Genomic DNA, 25,166 nt, shown 5'->3' on the forward strand with positions numbered 1-25,166 from the left:
GGAAACAACATTCTGTTTATCTCGCAAACCACTATCTAGTCATGCGTCCGCCCATCAATTACCTACGCAAAAAAACAATACAAGGGATTCTTCAAAATCCGTAATACAATAACATTCCCGATAATTTCCCATTGCGACGCGTCACAACGCCGTCCATTGAATAAATGGTCATGTATTTAGTACAATTTTGTCAGTCTTCATCCGCTTGCCGGACGATACGCGTATTGCGCTCTAAATTTTTTTAAGTTTAATAGAAAACACAGTGACAATGTATTGCGATCTACCAGAATTCGGAAGGTGCTGTTTCTGCATGCCTCTTAGGAAAGGCGTGTTAGTATTCGGATATATCAATCTGGTGAGAGGATCAATTTTATTTTTGTCATTTTACGAGAATGATGGCTATGTACATCATTTGCAATGATGGTGATATAATTAGGATGATGCGGGCGTTCTAGGACGAATTTGGGGAGTGCTCTGAGGAATTGTTTGAGATGATATCATCATCTCGTTTTTAGCATCTCACTGCCCGCCACTGGAATAGAGTTCATCCATACTACCTGGAGCCACTGCGTTCATCCACAGTGCGTTTCCAGAGATATTTTTTTGCCACGTACCATCCGGCTTTAGAATAAGCTCCTCTTCGCGGTGTTTCCCAAGCGCTATGATATATCTTTCTTCAAACGAAGCTTGTGGAGAGTACTTAACGGTAGGTAGGGGCTTGGCTCCGTTCCTGGCATTGCTGAACTCCATGGGCAACGGTAACCACTCATCATCAGCTGGGCCGTATGCTCGTCTGCCTACACGGACAATATATAAAAAAATAAAAAATAAAATGTTTGTTTGTTGAATGTTATGCAGTTGATTTGACAACCCACCTCGTGAATTGGAAGCTAAGCAAACGTGAACCTTTTGATGTAGTGCCGAAGGTCTTAGCTCTAGTCTATGTGCCAGTAATTCGGTATTTTAAGAAAGAAAACTTAGCGAAGTATTTTATTGGTGTGGAGTACGTGCTCACGGCCTAATCGCACGTCGGTAATGTCGCTTACCACTAGAGAGGGCATCGCCAAGGATCTCCAGCAAAGCAAATCTCCCATTACAAGCCTTCAAGAAAGGCAGGTCACGGTAGTTCAAGACCAACTGAAATCGCGCTCTGGACAAACGCGGTGGTAATCGAAATTCGGTATAAAGATGATGGAAATGTGATGATAGGATTATCTCTATCTAAGCATGCTAACATAGTAATAATATCGTTTATCATATTGAGGGGTCAAAGACTATTCGGTTTAAACGATATTTCGCTTAATACGCGACATTTATCTTTGGTAATTAATGCTGCGTCTTATTTACTGGTGGTAGGACCTCTTGTGAGTCCGTGCGGGTGGGTACCACCACCCTGCCTATTTCTGCCGTGAAGCAGTAATGCGTTTCGGTTTGAAGGGTGGGGCAGCCGTTGTAACTATACTTGAGACCTTAGAACTTGTATCTCAAGGTGGGTGGCGCATTTACGTTGTGGATGTCTATGGGCTCCAGTAACCACTTAACACCAGGTGGGCTGTGAGCTCGTCCACTCATCTAAGCAATAAAAAAAAAAAAAAAAATTAGCATCGACTGTTAGATCGTCGCTACTATCGGTCACGTATAGCCAATTTCTGGATTCGTAAAGTCTGTTGTTACGACGATAATAAATTAGGGTTTCTGTAAATCCGCTTCAAGATGAGCAGTTAATTCATCTGGCCGCTAAAATCAACGATCCACTGTCTCGATTATTAGTCTGCGTGTGAACTAACGCGCTAAGTCTATTTTTGCTGCAAATTAATGTTTTCCTGGCTCCATTGACAAAATGACTTCGTAAAGTACGGTAAACTCCCATTAATGTTTCAAGGGCGGGTGAATCAACATTGTTAACTGAAAACGCGGAAAGCCGTTTACGATTTGGCTAGTTCTGCACGAATTTCAATCTACGGGGATTGGCGGGGTGTTTAATGGAGAATTTTGTCTACGGAAAATTCGTAACGAAACATAAAACCGTAAAAATTGTTTTAATTATTTCCAAAATTCACGAAAACCATAGAAAATATTATATTGTTTCTAATGATTTTTTTTTTAAATGTCTTCAATAACTAACTGCACGAACACATAATTAAATAGACGAAAACTGAAAATCAATGATTCAAAGTTGAAGGCGAAACGCACATAGGTACAAATAGTTTTTTGTAAATATTTACAAGTCTCAAAGAACGTCTCTGATAATTTTATAATTGAGATAATGCAGATTTATGTGCGACGTATTGTAAATATAACATACTAATGATTTCCATAAATTTATTATGTAAACAACTATAATGAATTGAAATAACTAAGCACCCTACATTTATTAATCTTTGTGTGTGATTTGAAATTTCGTGCATAAGGTTACAATGTTACTAGTGCTGGTACATGTTACTAGTGCTGTGACTATAGGTAGGGTTTGAAATACAATAGGTGGTATAATTTTTTTTGACTTATTTAATGTGTAACAATACATTACTTGGTAATCCCAATTTGTAATGTTTTTATTTGGTTCAAAATTCTAACGTGCGTATTTTTTTCATTTTATTGTTGCTTAGATGGGAGGACGAGCTCACGACCCACCTGGTCTTAAGTGATCACTGGAGCCTATAGACATCAACAACGTAAATCCGCAACCCATCTTAAGCCATGTTAGATAGTTTAAGTAAGACAGTTTTTACAGTACAACGGCTGCCCCACCATTCAAACCGAAACGCATTACTGCTTCATGACAGAAATACTTGCTTACTGTATAACATGATATATTATTATAAACAATGTTGTTTGAATAGGTTTTCACCACGAATTTTAGTTTGAATGAGTTAGCTATAATATAGCATTTTTGCAATTGTCAAAGCAGTCTGAAGACTGACGATGGGATGTAAGGAGCGGACAAATCTGTCTTTTTTATTCGACATAAATGAAAGTACACACTTGTTGAACGTCAAAAAGAACTACCGCCAATTCACAAAAACTAGCCTCCGTCCTGAGAAGAATTGGCAAGAAACTCAGCGGGCATGTCTTATTTTTGACGTGACAGCGTCTTATAATTCGATGGAGCCGGCTGCACGCACGAAAAAACATGACTCATACGGCGTTACCTCGCTCTGAGGTGTATTTTCTTATGACGTTGTCACGTTCAACTATCGTCAGTAAGCCGACTTTACAGACAACCGATTTTTTTTTAAATATTAGATTCTTTTTTTTTTTGGTAACAATTTTTTTATCTTTGGTTTCGTAGTTAATAACAAAAGTATCTACAGTCGGCATCGCTGCGCCATTTTGAGAAGGCGACACGACATGAGAACCCTCTCATCGTAGCCGCTGGAAACTACATACCCGACCCAGTAGACCGAATGGTAAACCGTCGACGTCGCCCAAAGCACGTCATTACGGATCCTTCCGATCTATTAACGGTGCTTTTAGGCACCACAAGCACCGGTCACCGTCCTCGTCGAACCCGTCGCTTGCGACGAAGGGCTCGACGAGCGAATTAACCCACAAACACAGTCCAATGAGTTTCTCGCCGGATCTTCTCAGTGGGTCGCGTTTCCGATCCGGTGGTAGATTCTGCGAAGCACTGCTCTTGCTAGGGTCAGTGTTGGTAAATCTCCGGTTTGAGCCCCGTGAGCTCACCTACAAACGTTAGGGCGAAGCTGAAATAGCTTCTCAAGGCTATCAGCATAGATAGGAAAAAAAAATAACAAATGGCTTTCTTTTCGCAGTTTTTCAGCGCCTTCCTGGTTGGCTTGCACAGCTACGGTGTTCATTATCAAAAAAACGTCTTCTCCGTGTATCACGGCATCACGACCGGCGTACCCACGGAGCTGAGCATCGCACTCTACTGCCTAGAAATTATACTAACATCTTTTCTGATTTATGGTGCCCATAAGGTTAGTAATTTATATTAACGCCGACCCAAACTTATAAGATGTTTGACTACAAAAACTCTCCTCCTTGCGTCGATAATCCTCAATGCTGATGGTCGTGGCTTCGTGAGGCTTTCTTGGGAAAATACACATGGTGGGGGCTCCCGTCCTTCCGCGTCCTTCGGCAGTGCTTTTGGAAGAGATATAGTTCTTCGAGGCGGCTGAAGCCTTATTTGGGCCCGGCTAATTAATTAAATAATTAATTATAGAGACTAGAGACGTAAATTATGATATAAATATTTCAAAACGTAAAAATCTCCCGCGCTTTTACCAGTTCAAATTGTAGCTCTAGTATTTTTCCAATTTAAAAAAATCCTTTTTTTCATTGTCGATACCATTATAATAAAACGTATATATTAATTCGGGTTACAAACTATGTTTGTGCGGAATTCATCCAAATTAATTCAAGCATTTTTGGGTGATCGAGAAACATACGCAAATAACAATCCTACAACATTCATATTTAGAATCTATGTGTCCAATTTTAGCATATAATTTATTTAAAAACTGTACCAAAAAATTATAGTCCCTATTTCCAAATTCATGCGGTTTACTTAAGACAAACTAACAAAAATAGTTTAATATTTACAAAATTGTGGTCTTATCATAAAAACTTATATTATTTTTCTGCTTTCTGACTATCCGATCGTTGTTTACAAACATTACCAATATTATCAGGAGCATTAAGACAGTTATGGACTGTCCCCAAAATCACTTCCGAAAAAATTCGAGTCTTATCGCTGTTCATAATTTGATAGGGCGTTGATCTTTGGGTTAAACACATCAACGTTCATTCGATATCTCAAATGTTTACAATAATTCGAGCGAACTGTTTTCCGACTGATAGGTTGTCAAAATTATTTTTAATTGACAATTAAAAAAAAACATAGTTCATGTATGTTTGTAATCTACAAGAATCGACTTCCCGAACTTCCCAGTTTCAATAATAAACTAGTTAATGACCTGGAGAATGAGGATTTTTATTTAAATATTGTGTTTTTTAGAAATTATATTTAAATACGAAATACATATTGATAAAATGATGAAATATGAATAATATTTTTCGATCTTACCGACAGAATAATAAAAAAATATGAACTGGTTATTTAAAGAAAAAAAACAAAATTATCGATAAAGTTGATTATTGAAAACACAAATAAAACGACATTTTCTGAAAATAAATCGTAGCTACATCGATTTATCGCCCACGAAATCTCCCGTATACTAATTTTTATGAAAATCGTTGAAGCCGTTTTCGAGATTCAGATTATATATATATATATTTATATACAAGTATTGCTCATTTAAAGATATAAGATAAGATAAGATATGCTGACCGTTAACAGATTTTAAGATGTGAAAAGGAAATACTCAAAAACCACTGGTCAGATCTTGATAGAATTTAAATGGGCCCACATCAGAAGCACATCTTTCATATTATGAGAAAAAATTACAAAAATCCCCACCCTAAAAAAAAATCGATAATACACAAAAAAATACAGTTCAATTCAATACATTTTTATTTTAAGTCGATTAAAAGATAATTCGAGGAAAAAAGTATCCAATTAGGAACGTGCTAGAGATTAAGAAATTAATTCACGCCAAAAAACATTGCACTGTTTCATTTCAAATTTTCAATTCATTTATTATACGTGTAGTGTTATTCCACGCCCCTGTTGATTACTGTTTCACGTAAACAAACAGCAATGCGTATTGTATTACAGATATTGATAACGGTATTAACATGACGCAAATCGCGAATGGACCCTGAACTCAACATGTAATATAAACATTCTGTCTATATTTGTTTTTTATTGCACAGACGAGTGGACGAACTTAATTGAATATCGCCACCGACTTTGAGACATGTAGCTTATTGTTTAGATGGTTGTATTAGCTCACGGTCCAAGTGATGTTAAATGGTTACCGATGCCCCTTTTTTTTTTTTAACGCTGAGGAATCTATTTGCGGATACCCGGTCGAGAGGGGTAATAGACCGGGTTATGTCGGACTCCGGCGCCTCCAGAGAAGAAGGGGGAGAAGAGGAAGACCAAAGTCCTCCTTTTCTTCCAATTCCTACCGGGAGACTACGCCTTGAGAAAGGCGCGCGAGGCGCTGAGCGGCGTCTACCACGCAGGACCCGCCCCGCAAAACCGACTACCGCCTAAACCCCATCGAGCTTCACCACTCCGACTCCACGAAACCTACGGTACCGCACAATGCGCGCCGCAGGCTCGCCGTCGCCGGTACCCGTCCTGACAATAGGACGGGATCCCATCCCCGGGAAGATCCCGTAGGACGTCGTCTCGGGAGACACACCGTGAGTGGCGCATAGGAGCCACCTTGCGCCGCCTCACCACGGAACCGACAGCAGAGCACCGGGCGCCCCCGCACCCAGTACCCAACAGTCCCTACGGGAGATTAACGGGAGCATCGTGCCCGCGTCGCCCACCCCACCTTCTTCGCTGAGGAGCCGAAGAGGGATCCCACTCCCTTTCGCGCTCCTCAGCCTCGCGGAACGCCATGACCAGGTCGCAAAATCTGGCCATGGCCTCCCACGAACTCTCGTCCTCTAGCATGCGGGCAATGACAGCCCGCAAGGAGAGGTCCCTCGTTACCGATGCCCCTAGACATCTACAATGTAAATGCCGCCACCCACCTTGAGATATGAGTTCTAAGAGGTCTCAACTTGTTACAACGGCTGCCCCACACTTCAAGCCGAAACGCATTACTGCTTCACGGCAGAAATAGGCAGGGTGGTGGTACCTACCAGTCCGGACTGACAAGAGGTCCTAACACCAGTAATTACGCAAATAATATTTTTTTGGATTTGGCATTTTTATTACACTATATTCCTTCACCGTGGAAGTCAATCGTGAACATTTGTTGAGTGCCTATTTCACTAGAAAAATTGGTACCCGCCTGCGGGATTCGAACACCGATACATCGCTCGACACGAATGCACCGGACGTCTTATCCTTTAGGCCACGACGACTTCAATGGAAAAAGGCTAGAAATGCATCCTGATAAGCTTACCACGCAACTAACCACACCGGACCTAATAAATAGGCTTAATTTTAAAATTTATAATATGCACCCGAGGGAATCCTTGAGGGACAAGTTTAAGGAAATCAAAATTCTAACTTTAGCGTCCCAATACATTTTTGAAAATTTATTGTACGTGCGTAAAAACATTGTAGAATTCCCCAGCGTCTGCGATTTGCATAATGTGAACACTAAGAACAAACATAGGCTTGCGTTGCCGGCGGCTCAAATTAAGAAAATAAGCAACTCTTTCAGGGGGCTGGGTGTACAGCTTTTCAACAAGATCCCACAAAACGTTCAACTACTACCTGTTCATAGATTTAAGAAAACTGTCAAGGAACGTTTGTGCAACAAGGCATATTATAAAGTTAAGGATTTTTTACTAGATGGCACTACGTGGGAATGAGGCGTTCGCTCCTGGCCTTTTCATTTTTCATTATTATTATTATTTATTTGAATTGTATTTTTTTGACTTGTTTTTTTGTATACTGTAAATATATTTTGTTGTTTTAAAAAAAAAAAAGAAAATAGTTGAGAAAATACAAAAAAAAAAAAAGCCCGCTGAGTTTGTTTCGCCGGTTCTTCTCAGGACTGTGGCTTTTTTTGGAACCGGTGGTAGAGTTAACATTTTCTTTTACATTTTGACATTCAACAAGTGTGTTTTTGATGACATCCAAGTTGAAATAAATGATTTTGAATTTGAATTTGAATTTAAAAGGCGACAAATCCTAATATACACGGTTGACAGAGTGGAGCAGTCTCGATGGAGATTTTGCTCTGACCGCCTAACAGCTCTCAACACATCTGCTCATAGTCTAGCTGACTGATTGCAAGAAGTCGCATCGCTCGATACGAATGCACCGGGCGTCTTATCCTTAAGGCCACGACGACTTGTGAGTCCGCGCGGATAGGTACCACCAACCTGCCTATTTCTGCCGTGAAGCAGTAATGCGTTTCGGTTTGAAGGGTGGGGCAGCCGTTGTAACTATACTTGAGACCTTAGAACTTATATTTCAAGGTGGGTGGCGCATTTACGTAGATGTCTATGGGCTCCAGTAACCACTTAACACCAGTTAGGCTGTGAGCTCGTCCATCCATATATGCAATAAAAAATAAAAATAAAAACTTAACACCAGGTGGCCTGTGTCCTCGTCCACCCATCTAAGCAATACAAAAATAAAAATAAAAAGACTTCAATGGACATGCTAGATTCTGTCCGCCATTTAAAATTGAATGATTTACTTTCAGAGAATAATCTCGTACATGAAATGGTTCTACTATTTCACGGTGACGACAACTGTTGCGGCGATACTCATACAGATACTGGAATTCACATCGTATCGTTCGTTTGGATTTATCATCGAAGTGTGCCTTTTCAGCGCCAGCGGACTGTGTAAGTACACATACGAAATTCATTGATGTTCCGTTCGATCACAAATTTTGAGTACTAAAGTTTTTAGATGTGAAATCACAGTGTATTTGAAGCAGCTGCTGATTATAGCATGCTTGTGGCCACTCGTTGTGGGCTCGATGCAGGGGTCCGAAATTAATGTTCCTGATAGAGTTCTATAATTGCACACGGCTTACAATACAGATTTTAGGTTAACTACGGTCATACTAGTAAGAAAGGACTTTTTGGCGGGAACCCGAAGAGTGAAGTCGTGTGAATTGTTTTATTTTGTCTATTTGGTATTTCTTCAGGTTTAAATGTGTAATAACGGTGGTTTATTAAGTGTTCAGTATCTGTGACGTAACTTCTTGAGATCCTCCAAAAAGTCCACTGTAAAAATCTCAGTAAATGACCACCATTTTACTGAGATTACATTTCATCCCATATCATCTAATCTCATTTCATTTAATTTCATCCCAGTTGATTAATGTCTCAAATTAATTATCTTCATTTCATCTCATTTCATTTCACTCATTTTTCATAGAAATAAGAATAAATAAATTAAAGTAAGACATGACTCTTAGTAACCAGGTCATAAACTCCCTTAAAAAAAAATTAGTAAAAGGGAGCTCAGTGTGATTGCCACTTTAATTTCATTCTACCCCACCTAGAAAACAATCTCTAGGTGGGGTAGAACCATAGACATATATAGTAGGTAGAAGAACCTGGACGTTTACACCTTTTGTGTCTCGTTAATCAATTGTACTCATAGCCCGAATTTGACATGTACATATATATATTTTTTTTTATTGCTAGATGGGTGGACGAGCTCACAGCCCACCTGGTGTTAAGTGGTTACTGGAGCCCATAGACATCTACGACGTAAATGCGCCACCCACCTTGAGATATAAGTTCTAAGGTCTCAGGTATAGTTACAACGGCTGCCCCACCCTTCAAACCGAAACGCATTACTGCTTCACGGCAGAAATAGGCAGGGCGGTGGTACCTGCCCGTGCGGACTCCCAAGAGGTCCTACCACCAGTAAAATATTCGAGTAGTCCTAGCTGGTTGCGGGGCGAATTGAAAGTCAAGCTAGGTAGGTCTGCCTATTTCTGCCGTGAAGCAGTTACGCATACAGGTTAGACGCGCGACACGTTTATTATTGAATACAGTTTAGCTTAGCTAGAATTAACTTTGACTGTTTTGAAATATGAATCATATTACCTCAACAACGAAGGATTATAATTCGTTTAGCGACGATGTGAATGAAAAAACCCGTGTGGGCGGAAATTGTGCTCAGTACTGAACGGTTTTTTATAGTGGGACTCTGTAATGTAGACCCGTTCTAGTTCTATACATGCTGGTTGTATACAGTTTGGAAGCATCGGAAAATACATAATCCTGGGTTTCTGGTAGATTTTTCTCGATGTTAAAATTATGCGAATTTCAAACTACTTGTAAATTTACATGTAGCGTTTTCGACCTCATCTCTCAAGGAGGGTAGAGGCATTCACGTTGTTATGTCTATGGGGCTTGGTAGCTTCTTATCACCAAATGTACGGTGATCGCGATGGCCAATCTATGCAAAAAAAATCATTTTGTTACGTCAAGTTAATCACAAATCACAACGTATGATATTGGATATGGCCATACACTATCGTTTGTTACATGATTAGCTCGTTTTTTGTTTGGCCTCAAATGACGTCAAACGGAATTAAGTTTCTACACATTGTTATAAAATTAAAATAAAAGTTGAATTTATCCGGTTTTCTGTTGATATTTCGACCTCAGTCTGTCTCAGTTATGATGGAAGAGTAAATGTTGAACTGTCAAACTGCTTCTAACTAAAAACTAGCCTTAACAAGTGCAGTATTTTGCTGAATCTATCACCATATCGGAATCGCGATCCACTCAGAAGATACGACGAGATATTCGCTGGCTTTAACTGTAGTGTTTATATTTGTTTACTTTATTTTCCGATCCTAATTTAAAAACATTTTACAGTCATACAAATATACTTGATCCTTCATGTGAGGAGTCTCATCAAGAAACTCGAAATGGATGGCCCTCATCTCTACGACAATCCTCTTCATCAGATCGTCACCGGAGAAGCGAAGATCGAATCAAATGGAATTTACAACAACACTACCGTGGAACCAAATACAGTATAAGTCTTGTTAATTTTAAGATTATTAATTAATTTCGCTATCGTCATTTTTATTTTTATTTCAAGCTTGGACTTTGTATCTTCAGTTACATGGACTGGATTCATATAGGAAGTCCTGTAATTTAAGAGTCAGGTCCAAAGGTTACTAAATGTAATGATTACCGTGCTATAGTAAAACCGTGGTATGGCTTTTAGTTCCTACGGCCAACTGTGATTAACAAATTGTGATTAAGTCGAGTTGTATCTTATTTTCAACTATCTATAACTTGGTACCGGTCTTTGTGGCGAGGCTTGGGGGAGGCCTATGTCCAGCAGTGGACATCCATGGGCTGATAGAATAGAATAGAATAGAATAGAATAGAATAGAATAGAATAACTTGGTACAAATCTATAAACTTTGGTAGTGTTATGACAGGGAATTTGGTATTAGTTAGGAGTTCAATAACAATGCTAAAACTTCAACCGAGCAGGTGAAATTGCTCGGCAGACCGACGGTTCGAATGTTATTGTTCTGAACTTGTATATACATAATATGTAAGCTTATCAAGAAAATGCCGTTGGCTCAATGCAGAATTTTTGAAATATCTTTTGTTGTACCTAAAGCTACATTAGTTACGGTAATAAATGATCTTTAGGTTCGCTCACAGAATTATAGAATAGGCCAAAAACCAAATAAGTACCTATATTTAGAGAGGAAACCTGAAAAAGCAGATGCGTTTTTAAGTCATTGTAAAACTAATACTGAAGATCTCACTGGGCATGGGACAAATAAACATTCTGCAAATGTTGTAAATGAAAGTAATAATTATGGCGATTGTGAAACAGACTTTCTTCAATAATCGGATTAAAATATTCACAAGATCAAATGATAAATGTGTGAGTGAAATAGTCGAGTCAAATTATTTTTAAATTCACTCAGTTTGTAATTTTCATGGTAAATTTGGTAAATTTCGTAAATTTGATCTGATTATTGAAAGAACTCTTTATTTAATAAGTAATTTTAGAAGTACCAAAACAATTGTAAATTTAACTTTGACAAAAAAAAATTGCTTGCTCTCTTAAGGTATTTTTCGATTTTCATTTTCATGAAAGATAAGATAATGAAATTCGAATTTAGTTTTCGCTTTGTAATTAAATGAAATCTATTATTATATTATCTTAAATAACATTATAAATGCGATTTTTTTTGGGGACAGATGTATAAGTTGGATACTATTTCACGCAAAAATCACTGGAGGGTTGAAACTTCACAATATTGTATTATACCTTATTGAATAGCACATATAATTTTTAGAATAGAGTTTTTACTGGTGGTAGGACCTCTTGTGAGTCCGCACGGGTAGGTACCACCACCCTGTCTATTTCAGTCGTGAAGCAGTAATGCGTTTCGGTTTGAAGGGTGGGGTAGCCCTGTAACTATACTGAGACCTGTGAACTTATATCTCGAGGTGGATGGCACATTTACGTTGTAGATGTCTATGGGCTCCAGTGACCACTTAACACCAGGTGGGCTGTGAGCTCATCCACCCATCTAAGCAATAAAAAAAAAAACTTTCTTTCATGGCAGCTAAGTGACATGACCCTGGTAAGAGGGATAATCTACTATTAATCATGATTCTTCGTTCGTTGATATGCGTACTAACAGATCTAGAAATCGAGTAATAGTTCCTGAACTTGAAGCTGACACAAGCAACTGTTTATCCTGTCACGTGTTTAATTTTTTAACAAATTTAACTCCAGTGAAACCACGGGAGACGTCTAATTCATACCAGTCACAGTCTACTTGTCCTGACTTAGTGACCGATTCATAAATGAAGAGTATATGCGACTGAGGAGGTAAATTTGGAAATTTAGATGTCTTTTATGCCGTAGGCTTTCACTGGCGAAGGATTTTCGGTAGATTCGAAACCAACACTAGTGTGGTAGACGGGCATTATCTAAAAAGCATGAAACTTTGTTGTCGTAGTTCCATCAAAGTATAATATAGAGCAAAAGTATTTTCAAGAAAATTTGTGGCGGTAAACTAATTGTACGTAAGTTAATTTTTTTTTCGCTTGAGAGATTCGTCTTTTTGTGTTTTATTTTAGATTTAAATAAACGCTTAAATTCAGGTCGGGACCATAGTTCCGTTTCCGTTAAAAAAACAAGTCTTTGGGCAAGAAGAAACTACTGATTCTAGTTGAACTATTGATTTAAAATGTAAGATATCAATAAGTCAAAGAAACCAAAGACTAGTAGGTAATGCTATTATTAGGTACGTAATGTGTAAATAAACATGTTTTTGTAAATAAAACTATAAAAAATATAATAGTGTTGTTTTCTTTGAGATTCGTTTGAGAGAGAAAAATAAACATAGAAAGGGTAGTGGCATTATAAACCATCGCAGAAAGAGATGTTTCTCAATTCTACTGTATTTTTTAATGACTTGAGACTTTTTTATGTAAGTTTCTCGTTTGTCCCATTTAAATTTTATTCAGATAATATGATAAGTAGTATTCGAGTTATCCTTAACAATGCATATTTAATTCACTTTAACCACATTGATGGTATTTTTACGCCGGTAAGAGTAACGCCATCTGTCGCTGAATAGTCGAACGAATATAGAAGGGATCTAGTAGCACCTGCAATGCTCTAGAAGCACAACGCCATCTATTGTCAGATAGCGGAAACACAATACTCGATATGTGTGGAATATTATCGATAATTCTAGGGATGTGGTATCGGCTATAAAAGCGTTGCAGAGATGGCACACAGTCTGTTAATAATCGGAACTACTCGAAGCGAAACAGCGAACGGATCACCTGAAGTGAAGCGGAAGAAGCGAATTGAGAGTTTTAAAGTGTTTGTTGAGTGTTTTAAGTGTTCTAAGTGCTAATACAGTGTTAACTTGTACATAATTCCGTAGAATTTTTTATTTATCCCGAACCCCAGCGCGTAACAATATTCTCATTTTATTTCGTCAAAGATCGGTTTTTCTTTTTGAATTATTAATAAAATAAGTACGGCTTCAAGGGTAGCTTTCTTCCTGTTTATTACTTTAGGAAAAAAAAAAGCCAACCGTTCGTTCACTTGGTAGTGCATTAGTAGCTGGACTTGTAGCTAGCGCGCAACGAGGGATAGTGAAAGCCAATCAGCCTTAGTATGATCCTAAACTGTCATGCATTCCATTTTTAAGGGTAGGAATTATCCTATTATACTTTAATTGTGACATCGACCATGTCTCAAGGTGGGTATTTTCATTGTCATGTTTACGTTTCACAACCGCTTAATACTAGATGATATTGGAACGAAGTTCGTTATGGGACGATGCGGAGGGGTACCGTAACTGGGAAAAAACGTCCGTAACGTAAGATTTTTATTAGTAATGCACAGTGTACGAATTAACTTTGTAATAACGTACAAAAAATAACAATTTTTTTTATCATTCATTGACCATCACCTCAGAGCGTTCGTTTGCGCAATACACTAACTCTTATGCAAGCAACCGTGAATGAAGTGTACCACAATAAGTTCGCACGTTACGGAATGAGCGTGGGTTGTTGCGAAGCCTCCAGTTATATTTTCTTTACACCTCGAATAGAAATTAAAATTAATATTTTTATAATAAGGAACTTCGTTCCTATCCGGTGTCCCACGACACCTCGCATCTTTTTTAATTTACAACATTAGAATCCTGTGAATTAGAATAAATAGAATCATAAACATGAGTCTTAAGTCTCAGTTTTTACAGATCAACGGCTGCCTCGCCCTTCAAACTGAAACGCATTGCTGTTTCACGATAGAAAAAGACAGGTGTTACCTACCCATGCGAGCACACGAGACGTAATTAAATTCTATTTTAACGTAAAATATACTAAGGGAAACCACAAAAGTTTCTGACTTCGAACAAAGAATGTTTCTAGTAAAAGAGGAGATGACACATTCCTGTTTCCTAGTCCGCAGGTCCGTAAATAAGATAATTGGAATCATCTCAGTCGGTTACAACTACACATATTAGCTATACACCTAACCTGTATTCGCGTTTGTATATGACACTGTAATATTTTTGCTATAATTAAAAAAAAAGGTCTCCCATAGTGTTTGAAATGCGTTTAGAATTACCCCAATGCAGGAGATGTTTTTTCTGCATACCTCTGCGTTACGGTATCATTGTGTTTGGTTATTTAAATATGGTGAGTGTCTTTCAAAAATCTATTTAGGCCCGGTTCCAAAAAATAACGAATCGTCATTGTATTATAACAACTAATCGTAATCATGCTACCAATACGTAGCCGTATATTAGCGTTCCACAACTATTTTACTTGCCGCGTTACCTACGAGCATCCGTCGGCGCGCTGCTTACTAACGAATCCCTCTGCGTTTCGGTAATGCAAATGATTGTGTTACAAAGATCCTTTAGAAATAAAACTCTTTTCAAAATACATAAGTTTTTATTAGTATTTTTACATAAATATTTTAAAATAATATAAATTAATTGTAATTCATCACATATGTAATTTTATTTGAACATTCACAATTTAAAAACAGTTACTTTAGTTTTAACTGTAAAGTGAACAAAACGCCATGAAGAGACAAAGGAAACGCCAGATGTCGGCCGGACCGCGCCAAAATACCAAAAAAAACTGATAAATTGTAATGTAAGGGAGATATTCCATGATTCCTAGAATTAAAATAAACTAGTAAATACTATTTTCATGTAATCACTTGTTAAATAGTTAACTACTTCATAAAATACCAATTAACGGCTGGCATTAAAAATACGAGCCTGGTTCCTTTTACCTTTAAAAAAGGATAAATTTCACCTAACAGTAATTGCACAGACTGCTTGTCGAGCCGAAATCTTAGTTGAAACTCCTGATTATCGAGCTCTGAATAATAATTGATTCTTGTTTTATACACTCTATTACTTCGCGTATCATCACTTGAATCGTCGCTTGAATTCAGTAACATTAAAACTTCGTTATCACTTTCTGAACTCGACATTTTAAAAGAAAAAACACAAACACAAAAATTCCAAAGCACAACCGAACAAAATCGGTAGGTTAAAAAATGCTCTACGCGTCGTAGTTGTGACAGCTCACTGACATTTCTAAAATAATATAGGAACACTACAGACAACAGTCTCCATACAAAACGCAGTACGAACCGTTATGTTAGCCCTCCCATCCGTTAGTAGCAAGTCATCAGTAATTTTAAAAACGAGTCGTTTTTATAGGAACTATTTTGTCCTACGATTCGTAGATATTGTAACGGATCGTAATATAAAACGATTCGTTTTTTGGATATTGGAACCGGGCGTTAGTCCTTCTTAATGTATCTAATTCTTAATGTATCATTAAACTTTAGGATTGAATACATCAGATGACAGAACCACAATACAGAGTGCTGGCGTACTAAGACGCTAGTTGATAAAAAACCAAGCCCTTGCTTGGCTGCTAGCTCATCGAGTTCTTGAGATCTGTTGAGAACATGAGCCCACTGCTTGACGTTAATAGATTACCATAGTACATTTTTTATTTATTGCTTAGTTGGGTGGACGAGCTCACAGCACATCAGGTATTAAGTGGTTAATGGAGCACATAGACATCTATGACATAAATGCGCCTTGATACCTAATAAACCTTGAGATACAATTGCTGCCCCACCCTTCAAACCGAAACGCATTACTGCTTCACGGCAGAAATAGGCGGGGTGGTGGGACCTACCCGTGTGGACTCCCAAGAGGTCCTACCACCAGAGATTACGCAAATTATAATTTTGCGCGTTTGATTTTTATTACACGATGTTATTGCGTAATGCGTAGCAGTAATGCGTTTCGGTTCGAAGGGTGGGGTAGCCGTTGTAACTATATTGAGACCTTAGAACTTATATCTCGAGGTGGTTGGCGCATTTACGTTGTAGATGTCTATGGATTCTAGTAACCACTTAACATCAGGTGGGCTGTGAGCTCGTCCACCCATCTAGGCAATAAAAAAAAAGAAAGTGTGTAAACGACCAACAACGCTTTTAGATTTTTAATACTTTGGCCTAATGTCTGCTCTGGATCACCATGATTAAAAACAAACTTTAGTCTTAAAACTAGAAGCTTTAGTTATCGATTGGGAGTGGATTAACAATAATAATATATTTACCTCGAGTAGTGGATTAACAATATATTTATTAATCGAAATTTCAAATCTTTAAGATTATATCGATTGCTGATCACAAACAAAATCTTTCATTGAACTTTCTTGAGCTTGACTAATGTAGCTAAACGTAAAATACAACAAGCGCCTTATCGTAACACAAGCACTATTATTTCCAGACGTTTTCTTTACTGATACTAGGAGTTGAATCGCATTGGTTGGTTCGTACTAATAAGATTTCGGACCTTCTCACTGATATTCCTATGATGTTCAGGGGGACTGGAATGTATACTCACGTATGGTTCACCATCGTCATTTACACTCTAGAAGTCGTTTTTAATATCATATTAGTGATAGGAGCCCACGCGGTAAGTTAATTTAAATAAATTATCGTTCGCATGATCGAAATTAGACCGTAATCATCCATTGAATAGATCTATTTTCTGTATAGCATTATCTATATTGTTTTTTAAACTTTGGAAAAGAAACTATGTCCAATTTTTTTCCTTTAGTAAATGTATGACTTCTTAAAAGTTACCAAACAAACAGATTTGTTGACTAAAAAAGAGAAAGAATCGCACTTAACTGTTTTGGCTTGACCATTTATCTAGAATTTACCTCGAATACCAAATAATATGTATATTCAACAAAGAAACTGACCGATCTGAAATCGATCCTCAATCTCGTGGTATTGTAGAGTAGATTACAAGATTATCTAAATTTATTTCTGCTATTCCACTGTTTTTTTTCTTTGATACAACTGATTATTTTATCTGGTACTTGACGAACTATTTATTCTGATACCAAACTGATTATAGGATCAACTATTACACTAACTAGTTCTTCTGATACTTAACTGATTACTTTATCTGCTACTTTACTATTTATTCTAATACCAAACTGATTACTTTATCAGCTATTACACTAACTAGTTCTTCTGATACTAAACTGATTATTTTATCAACTATTAAACTAACTACTTCTTCTGATACTAAACTGATTATTTTGTCTTCTACTACATTGAATATTTTTTCTGATAGTAAACTGTTTATTTTATTTGCTACAAAAACAAACTATTTTGCTACTAAGTTATTCTGTCTAACCAAACCCTCTGATTTTGAAATAAAAAAAAACAGTATGTCAGTCAACAGTAACGAACCCAATAGATATAATTACCAGAATTCACCATTATCTTTGATTGTTTAATGTGTTTTAAATTCAAATTCATATTGTCTTCAAACTTATAAATTGTTCTAAACTGGGTTTGAAATCTTGATATCGACTTGGGCGATTATTTTTTATTCTAGTTTAATTTGTATTTTAATTGCAGAAGAGACCGTATTTAATGCGAATCTACTATTATTATAGTATAACAACAACTTTAGCTGCTTTTGTAGTTCTATTGGTTGTGAGACAAGACTACGAATACACCAGGTTCGATCCCATTGATGTGTGCTTGGCTTTCATTGGCTTGGGTAAGTAATTTACTCTGGATTTTTATGGCGATCTGGAAGTCGAACCACACTCTAAATATGTTTGTATTTCATAACCAAAGAGACGATATTTATAAGATAAGAGCCCCGACAGACTAAAGGCGATAATACCGTTGTTTTCAACAGGTGTTGTCAACTAAATCTAAAATACCCTAGACGGAGACCTATCGGGCTACTGAGCTTAAGTTGTAAGATTTTGTAGGCTACTGAGAAATCGCTCAGAGAAGGTTAAAAGTGTTCGGTTTTCCGACTCACTCTGGACACACTCTGGACTGGAATCACCAGTTTCTCCGATGATATATAAGAGCGCAAAGCGTCCTCTTTAACAACCCTTAAAAAACAAATACTCTATAATCCCCAAGCGAAGTAAATTGTCCCTTCGTAACAAGTTGACACTCTACAAAACTTGCATACGTTCCATCATGACCTATGCAAGTGTAGTGTTCGCTCAAGCGGCCCGCATATATGTAAACTCTTTCTTTTTCTTTTTTTTTCCCTTTTTTTTCTTTTCTTTTTTCCTACCTAAACTAAAGGTTGTGAGAGACCATTTCAGTGTAACCTTAACAAGTAGATGGGCTCACGGGGCTCAAGCCTGATGTGGTTACTAACACTAACCCTAGCAAGAGCATGTGCTTAGCAAAATCTACCACCGGATCGGAAACGCGACTCACTGAGAAGATTGGCCATAAAATTAGTGGGCTGTGTCTGTTGATTAATTTACTCGCCGAGTAAATTAACGGGTTCGATAAGAATCCCATCCCGTTTCTGCACCGTGGTATGTGAGGAATGTAGATGTTCACAACGACCTCCATTCAGACTCGATATGTAATTATCTAATGACAGCGTCAAAACTCTTCTTCCTAGTTCGTGGTTGGAATATCTTTGTAGGCTGCTAACGATTATTTGGTAAAAAAAAAAAGACAAATCGATATGAAAGGCAGATTTCAATAACGAAGGAATGCAAAAAATTTCGTTTTTCTCTTTCTAGTCATGCAGTTGTATCTCACGCTGCTGATACATAATGAACTATCCAAAAATCGTTATCAGGAAGGGCGGATGAGTTACGTCAACCACGTATCGGAAGTCACTTTCCATCCTGTGGCCTGGGTAGATACGAATCCGTAATCGAAATGAAATATTTTAAGATAATTAAAATTGTACATTTCCTTAATAAAGTGTTACCAAATAATGTTTTGTTACTTTTTTTTTATTTAGAAAAAAAAAAAACTTATTTAATGCTCCCCTTTTATGAAATCGGCTAAAATTATTCTCAAACGTAGAAGTCTGCTCATTTCACTTGCGTGTATTCTATTAGGCTTAATGAACGTTGTGTGTGGACAGGAAATATCCTATAAACGCCTCAGACTTTTATTGTGGGCTCATTTCGTTCACACGATTTCAACTGTTTGCATACAATAACAACTCGAGGTTAAAAAGTACAAGTGGAAAAATGAAGTTTCAACAGACAAATTGTCGAGTGCCGATAGTTAGAAAGTGCTGTTTCTGCGTGCCAATACGCAGGGGAATAACCATATTTGGATATGTTAATTTGGTGTGTATACTTTCATTCGTATTGTTTCATAGCAACGTTCTAATTTCAGTATTAAATAGATCAGTTACTTAAGGATTCAATTATATGAAAGTTGTTAATTTTTTATTGCTTTCTAACAAAGTATTGTGATATACATAATTTTGGGAGGTAATCCTCACGATTTGCGACAACAACGATATTTAAGCCATTCATTTTGACACAACTTCTCGATCTCTTTAAAATCTTCAATATTGTACCACAGTTCGAACCGATTCAATTGTAAAAACATGTTCAAAAGATTCATACGTTCCAGGTTGAAGTTAATTTTATGATAAAAATAAAATATCAATAAAATTACCAATTAGACTCTGATAATCCTTTAAGACTACATAAGCCTTGCGCTCGTCCACATTCTACAATGCTCAAACTTAAAATAATCATTAGATCTTCTAACAGTTATCAAGTGACATTATTGATATGTAGTGATATATCTTATTCCCTGTCATTGTTTGATAGTCATGCCAATGACGACATGGCACACGCCAATAAGTGCGGTGTGTATTCGTTTGCCATAGTAGCTTTAAAATATTCGTATTAAAAAGGTTTATATTACACGAAGGACGTTATTAATTAATTAATTGACTGCTGGTAGGACTTCTTGTGAGTCTGCGCGGGTAGATACCACTACCTCGCTTATTTCTGCCGTGAAGCAGTAATGCATTTCGGTTTGAAGGGTGGGGCAGCCGTTGTAACTATACTGAGACTTTAGGGCTTATATCTCAAGGTGGGTGGCGCATTTACGTTGTAGATGTCTATGTACCACTTAACACCAGGTGGACTGTGAGCTCGTCCACCCACCTAAGCAATAAAAAAAAGCTGGATCTTGTAATTCCGGTCGGGTTGTAATCCCGATTTGGTTCTATTCATTAATGCGCTCCTGAGCCATTGAGCTATTAGGCCTACCTTACTGTCAAAATCCTTGAATTTGTCGTCCTAGCGGCACTATGGCATTGGTTTCTCAATTAGAAACATGACTCTCATTTAAAATAACATGAAAACAATTGGAATTACCTTGAAAAACCGTGTTTCAGGCACTGTCTCTGCTCTCTCTGCCATTACTGGTGATCCTTTTGGTGGAGCAGGTCGGCGTTGACAAGACGTTGGATACAAGCCACATCGATCCCCTGGTTCACCTGCCTTTGACCATCACCTTCATAATTGTAGATGTTGTAATGACCGTATTGTTATTGATTGGAGCTCATAAGGTACCTGATTATTGTTGTTGACATAAAATATTTTTAATACGCTTTTTATTATTAGCTTCAGACGTATATGTATGTTAGTATGTAACGGAATCTTTGAACATGATTTTGACCCCCTTCAAAACGTCGGATTAACTAGAAATTCGGTATACTTAAAAAGGACCGATAACAATTCAGTATTAAAAAATTGAAAAACTTGAAATTCAACTAGAAAATGAAAAATAATTAATAGTTTAAAAAAAACTAACAAAATACGCTTTTATAGAAAATCCAACTAAAAAATAGAAAAATAATAATAATAAATAATAAAAATAATAAATTTGAATTAAAAATAGTGTAAGAAAAAATGATTTTATTGTAAAAAAACCGTGGGGTGCATGGTATCAGTAGTTATAAATATTTTATGATCAGATATGAGTAGAAGGGTTATTTTGATAATATCCTGAAAAGCATTTTATTAGATAGTCTATAGTCCACACGCTGAGTGGCCTTCTTTGGTACCTGACGTCGAATCCTCACTGGATCAAATAACATTCGTGAAAGCGTGCCATAACTTACATGTTTTAACTTACAATTGCGTTTTTTTATATAGTATTGATAGTCTAACCAATAACAAGTGACTACCGCAATTCAGAGCCAAAAGTCTGCATGCACTACACAAGGACTGACTTCAAACATGTACCTACTTTTTGTTTTCGGGTAGTTTCCAACAGTCTTTTACATACGTTCGTACTCACGTCCAACCAAAAGAAAATGTCAGTATGTCTTATGCTGACATAATACTCAGAGAACACTGCTGCAAATTTTCCCTTATAATCCGTTAAACGCCTTTTACGAAACCAATGTTAATAGACGGGGTATAGTAACTCCAGGCCACAGATCTAATATTCACACGACACGAAGACTTATGAATTTTTCACTTGTGTGTGTTTAATGCCACTTTTAATATGTGTGTGATCTATTTGTCTGTATTTTTTTCGTTCACAGAAAAAGAAAAGTTTATTAAAGGCGTACTTGTATTTTGGGATAGTTTTCCAGCTTGTTACGCTGCTGGTGGACCTGGTGTACTTCGATTACAGAGAATACGTCGAGAATACGATTTACTTCTTCTTTTTAGGTAAAGTAAAATCAATGTTTGCGTGTGAGGTTTTTAAAAAGTGTAAGGGATCGAGTAAGCTTTGCGGATTAACAGATGCAGCGTATTGTTGCGTGGTCTTTAAGAATGTTAAATATTTTATTCGGTATTTTTTTTATTGCTCTGCGGGGTGGACAAGCTCACGGTCCACCTGATGTTAAGTGGTTACCGGAGTCCATAGACATCTACAACGTAAATTTCGCCACCTACCTTGAGATATAAGTTCTAAGATCTCAGTTTAGTTACAACGGCTGCCCCTCTCTTCAAACCGAAACGCATTACTGCTTCACGGCAGAAATAGGCAGGGCGGCGGTACGTACCCGCGCGGACTCACAAGAGGTCCTGCCACCAGTAAAAGAGTCTATGAGTCTTGTCACTAAAGAATTTTGTTTGCGTTGTCATATTATTTCTAGAATAGTCTATAACAACATTCAGCAATTCATTATCGTTTTCAGGTTTAAACGTGTATCTACTGTTCCTGGTGTATAGCGTTGTTAGGTTGTTAGAACAAAATTCCGAAGTGCAATACGTAGCGCATCGGCACGAGGTCGTCTGAGCATCGGGAATCGAACTCTTCGGCTATTTGTATTTAAGGTTTAATTTAATTTAAGTTCAAGTAATGTAACTACAGCGTTTTTTTAAACAACAAATACCCCATAATCTGCAAGCGAAGTAATGCAAAAGCAAAATGTCCTCCTTCTTAAAGGCGACAGTTTAAAAAACTTCATATGTTCTGAATATGGGAGACTGGAACCGTGGCTTCGATCTTTAAACAGAGGCGTCTTTCAAGATTATTATTTTCCCACCTATGTCGATAGCCTTGAGAGGCTATTTCAGCTTCTCCTCGAGCCCTTCGTCGCAAGCGACGGGTTCAACGAGGACGGTGACCGGTGCTTGTGGTACCTAAAAGCACCGCTAATGAGTCAGGAGGATCCATAATGAAGTGTTTTTTCAAGAATCCTTTGTAGCCTTACTATTTTAATCCTCAGACAGCGATTCGAAATAGTAGCCCGTGATATCGATGCAGATAGGCAATAGGATACAGTAGATTGGGGGAACAGAGACTAGAGTTAGAATAGGGACAAATCTGGGATGTCACAATACTTTTGTCGAGTTGTTAGATTTAACTTTGTTGAGCTGAAAATTACTTTTATTTAGTGTTTAAGAATATTAAATAGTTTAATTTAGTCATCAAAGTTTTGTAACTCATTGAGGATATTACAAAGTTAATTAACTAAAGTTAGATATCTATCTAACAACTAAATAGTGCCAGCCCTATTGAAAAACTATTGTCCCCATACGGAGCCTGATTTACCCCAAAGCCAAGGTGAATCGGGTCAAGCTGGTTTTTTTCAGTTTTTATATTTATTTTGTAATGAACTATGTATGATAACGCATCGTATATAAAAATTGAAGCCTCTGGAACCATTACGATCTCCGTTTTATTACTTTAACTACAAAAAAATTTGATAAAAATCAATGTCGAACTTAAAACGCGTCCCGATTCCCCTCATTTTACGGTAATCCAAGTTGACTGCGAAATGTATAAATGTCGAGTATAAATATTGTTAAAAAAGCTTAGTTTTTTTTCGCCGTAACAAAGAAAATAGTATGGCCTACTCAGAAAGATTTAAGCAAGTCTCCTGGTTGAATACGGGAACCTTTGATTACGAGAACGAAGAAACCTAAGATTTTGTATTGTAATAAAATTGTTTGTGTCCGTACATAAATAAAATTTCACAGGTAAAATGCGTAGATTATTTATTTATTTATTTACTAGCTGACCCGGCAGAATTGGTAGTGCCTCAATCGATAATGTATAACATAAACATAAAACAAACAAAAGAAATCCGTCCCACGGGGGACACATCAAAGGAAAAACAAAATTGTTATTTTTGTATTTCATTCCGAGCATTTTCATATTTATCTACCTTTTAAACCTTCTCTGGACTTCCACAAATAATTTAAGATCAAAATTAGCTAAATCGGTCCAGCCGTTCTCGAGTTTTAGCGAGACTAACGAACAGCAATTCATTTTTATATATATATATTAGATAGATTTATACAGTTTATTGTGTACCGATATTTTTTTCCTGAACAAAATGCGTAATGAGTTCTATTCGATAATTACACGAATTATTTAAACCCAACGTCATTATACTTGTACATTATCCTAAATAAGCACGATCAGAGGGCATACGGATAATGTGGAACATGCCTAATGTAACATGTGTATTTTTTAATTGCATGTGCTCCAAGCTTTGTATCACGCAATGAAGTTTGGCGTAAGCTGATTTTGCGTGATTAATACTAGTTATCTGAACTTCAAACTCCACGATGCCCTTCACGAAGCCAAGGGTCGCAGCAGATGGAGGAAAATCGTACGTGAGAAAATGATGCAGCGGGGAAGTTGCGTCTCTCGGTAATGAGGAAAGCGATGCAAGGAGAAGGAAATCTCGTAGAGTACTGACCTGTTGTTCGTTGCTGACATCGATAGATGAGCTCAAGTTCTCCTGAAGCTAAGGGATTGATCTGGCGCACCATCATGAAAGCCACCGCCCACTCTGAGAGATATTGGGTGATTACGAGTCTCGGAACCAGCTTCAACACTTCAGTATTAGTATTTTTTTTTTATTGCTTAGATGGATGGACGAGCTCACAGCCCACCTGATGTTAAGTGGTTACTGGAGCCCATAGACATCTACAACGTAAATGCGCCACCCACCTCGAGATATAAGTTCTAAGGTCTCAGAATAGTTACAACGGCTACCCCACCCTTCGAACCGAAACCCATTACTGCTTCACGGTGAAAATAGGCGGGGTGGTGGTACCTACCCGTGCGGACTCCCAAGAGGTCCTACCACCAGTGATTACACAAATTTTAATTTTGCGGGTTTGATTTTTATTACACGATGTTATTCCTTCACCGTGGAAGTCAATCGTGAACATTTGTTGAGTCGAGCTTAATAAGAACATTCGGTTTATTTGCCTTCCCTAGCCGACCTTCTCTAGGTTAGTGAAAAAGTCAGGATAAATATCTC

At 37.4% G+C, this 25,166-nt stretch overlaps 2 protein-coding genes and 1 long non-coding RNA gene across 5 annotated transcripts; 2 read left to right on the forward strand and 1 right to left on the reverse strand.

Moving 5' to 3' along the window:
* Positions 1-112: 112 nt before the first annotated feature.
* On the forward strand, positions 113-12,882 carry LOC101744658 (uncharacterized). Of its 3 annotated transcripts, none has more exons than XR_009975506.1 (5): positions 113-355; positions 3,774-3,941; positions 8,271-8,415; positions 10,417-11,196; positions 11,291-12,882. XR_009975506.1 is itself a non-coding variant. In XM_004928095.5 (4 exons), exons 1-4 carry the CDS (start codon positions 269-271, stop codon positions 10,581-10,583), a joined length of 567 nt encoding a protein of 188 aa, XP_004928152.1. In that variant the 5' UTR covers positions 113-268; the 3' UTR covers positions 10,584-12,882. The 3 variants fall into 3 exon arrangements, 1 of the variants encoding a protein (XP_004928152.1); XR_009975505.1 differs by having other exon boundaries at positions 10,417-11,172; positions 11,270-12,882; XM_004928095.5 differs by having other exon boundaries at positions 10,417-12,882.
* Positions 12,883-14,444: 1,562 nt separating this feature from the next.
* On the forward strand, positions 14,445-23,874 carry LOC101744945 (uncharacterized). Its single transcript, XM_004928097.5, has 7 exons — positions 14,445-14,751; positions 16,884-17,072; positions 18,035-18,179; positions 19,186-19,749; positions 20,820-20,993; positions 21,978-22,107; positions 22,581-23,874. The coding sequence occupies exons 4-7, from the start codon at positions 19,648-19,650 to the stop codon at positions 22,679-22,681; spliced, it is 507 nt and encodes a 168-aa protein (XP_004928154.1). The 5' UTR covers positions 14,445-14,751; positions 16,884-17,072; positions 18,035-18,179; positions 19,186-19,647; the 3' UTR covers positions 22,682-23,874.
* Positions 14,990-15,875, reverse strand: LOC134200545 (uncharacterized). The gene is made up of 2 exons (XR_009975509.1): positions 15,359-15,875; positions 14,990-15,239 (listed from the first exon to the last, which is right to left on the reverse strand). It is a non-coding gene; the product is annotated as an uncharacterized LOC134200545 (long non-coding RNA).
* Positions 23,875-25,166: the final 1,292 nt, after the last annotated feature.

The sequence above is a fragment of the Bombyx mori genome, chromosome 18, assembly GCF_030269925.1.
Source record: "Bombyx mori chromosome 18, ASM3026992v2".
In the NCBI taxonomy this organism is placed as follows: domain Eukaryota; kingdom Metazoa; phylum Arthropoda; class Insecta; order Lepidoptera; family Bombycidae; genus Bombyx; species Bombyx mori.

What these genes read in the sequence shown, in the direction of transcription:
- LOC101744658 (XM_004928095.5), top strand. Translation starts at nt 269, where the DNA reads ATGTATTGCGATCTACCAGAATTCGGAAGGTGCTGTTTCTGCATGCCT. An exon ending in TGATTTATGGTGCCCATAAG is followed by an intron (nt 3,942 to 8,270) that starts GTTAGTAATTTA and finishes ATTTACTTTCAG; the next exon opens with AGAATAATCTCGTACATGAA. An exon ending in TTTCAGCGCCAGCGGACTGT is followed by an intron (nt 8,416 to 10,416) that starts GTAAGTACACAT and finishes AACATTTTACAG; the next exon opens with TCATACAAATATACTTGATC.
- LOC101744945 (XM_004928097.5), top strand. Translation starts at nt 19,648, where the DNA reads ATGAAGTTTCAACAGACAAATTGTCGAGTGCCGATAGTTAGAAAGTGC. An exon ending in TATTGATTGGAGCTCATAAG is followed by an intron (nt 20,994 to 21,977) that starts GTACCTGATTAT and finishes TTTCGTTCACAG; the next exon opens with AAAAAGAAAAGTTTATTAAA. An exon ending in GATTTACTTCTTCTTTTTAG is followed by an intron (nt 22,108 to 22,580) that starts GTAAAGTAAAAT and finishes TATCGTTTTCAG; the next exon opens with GTTTAAACGTGTATCTACTG.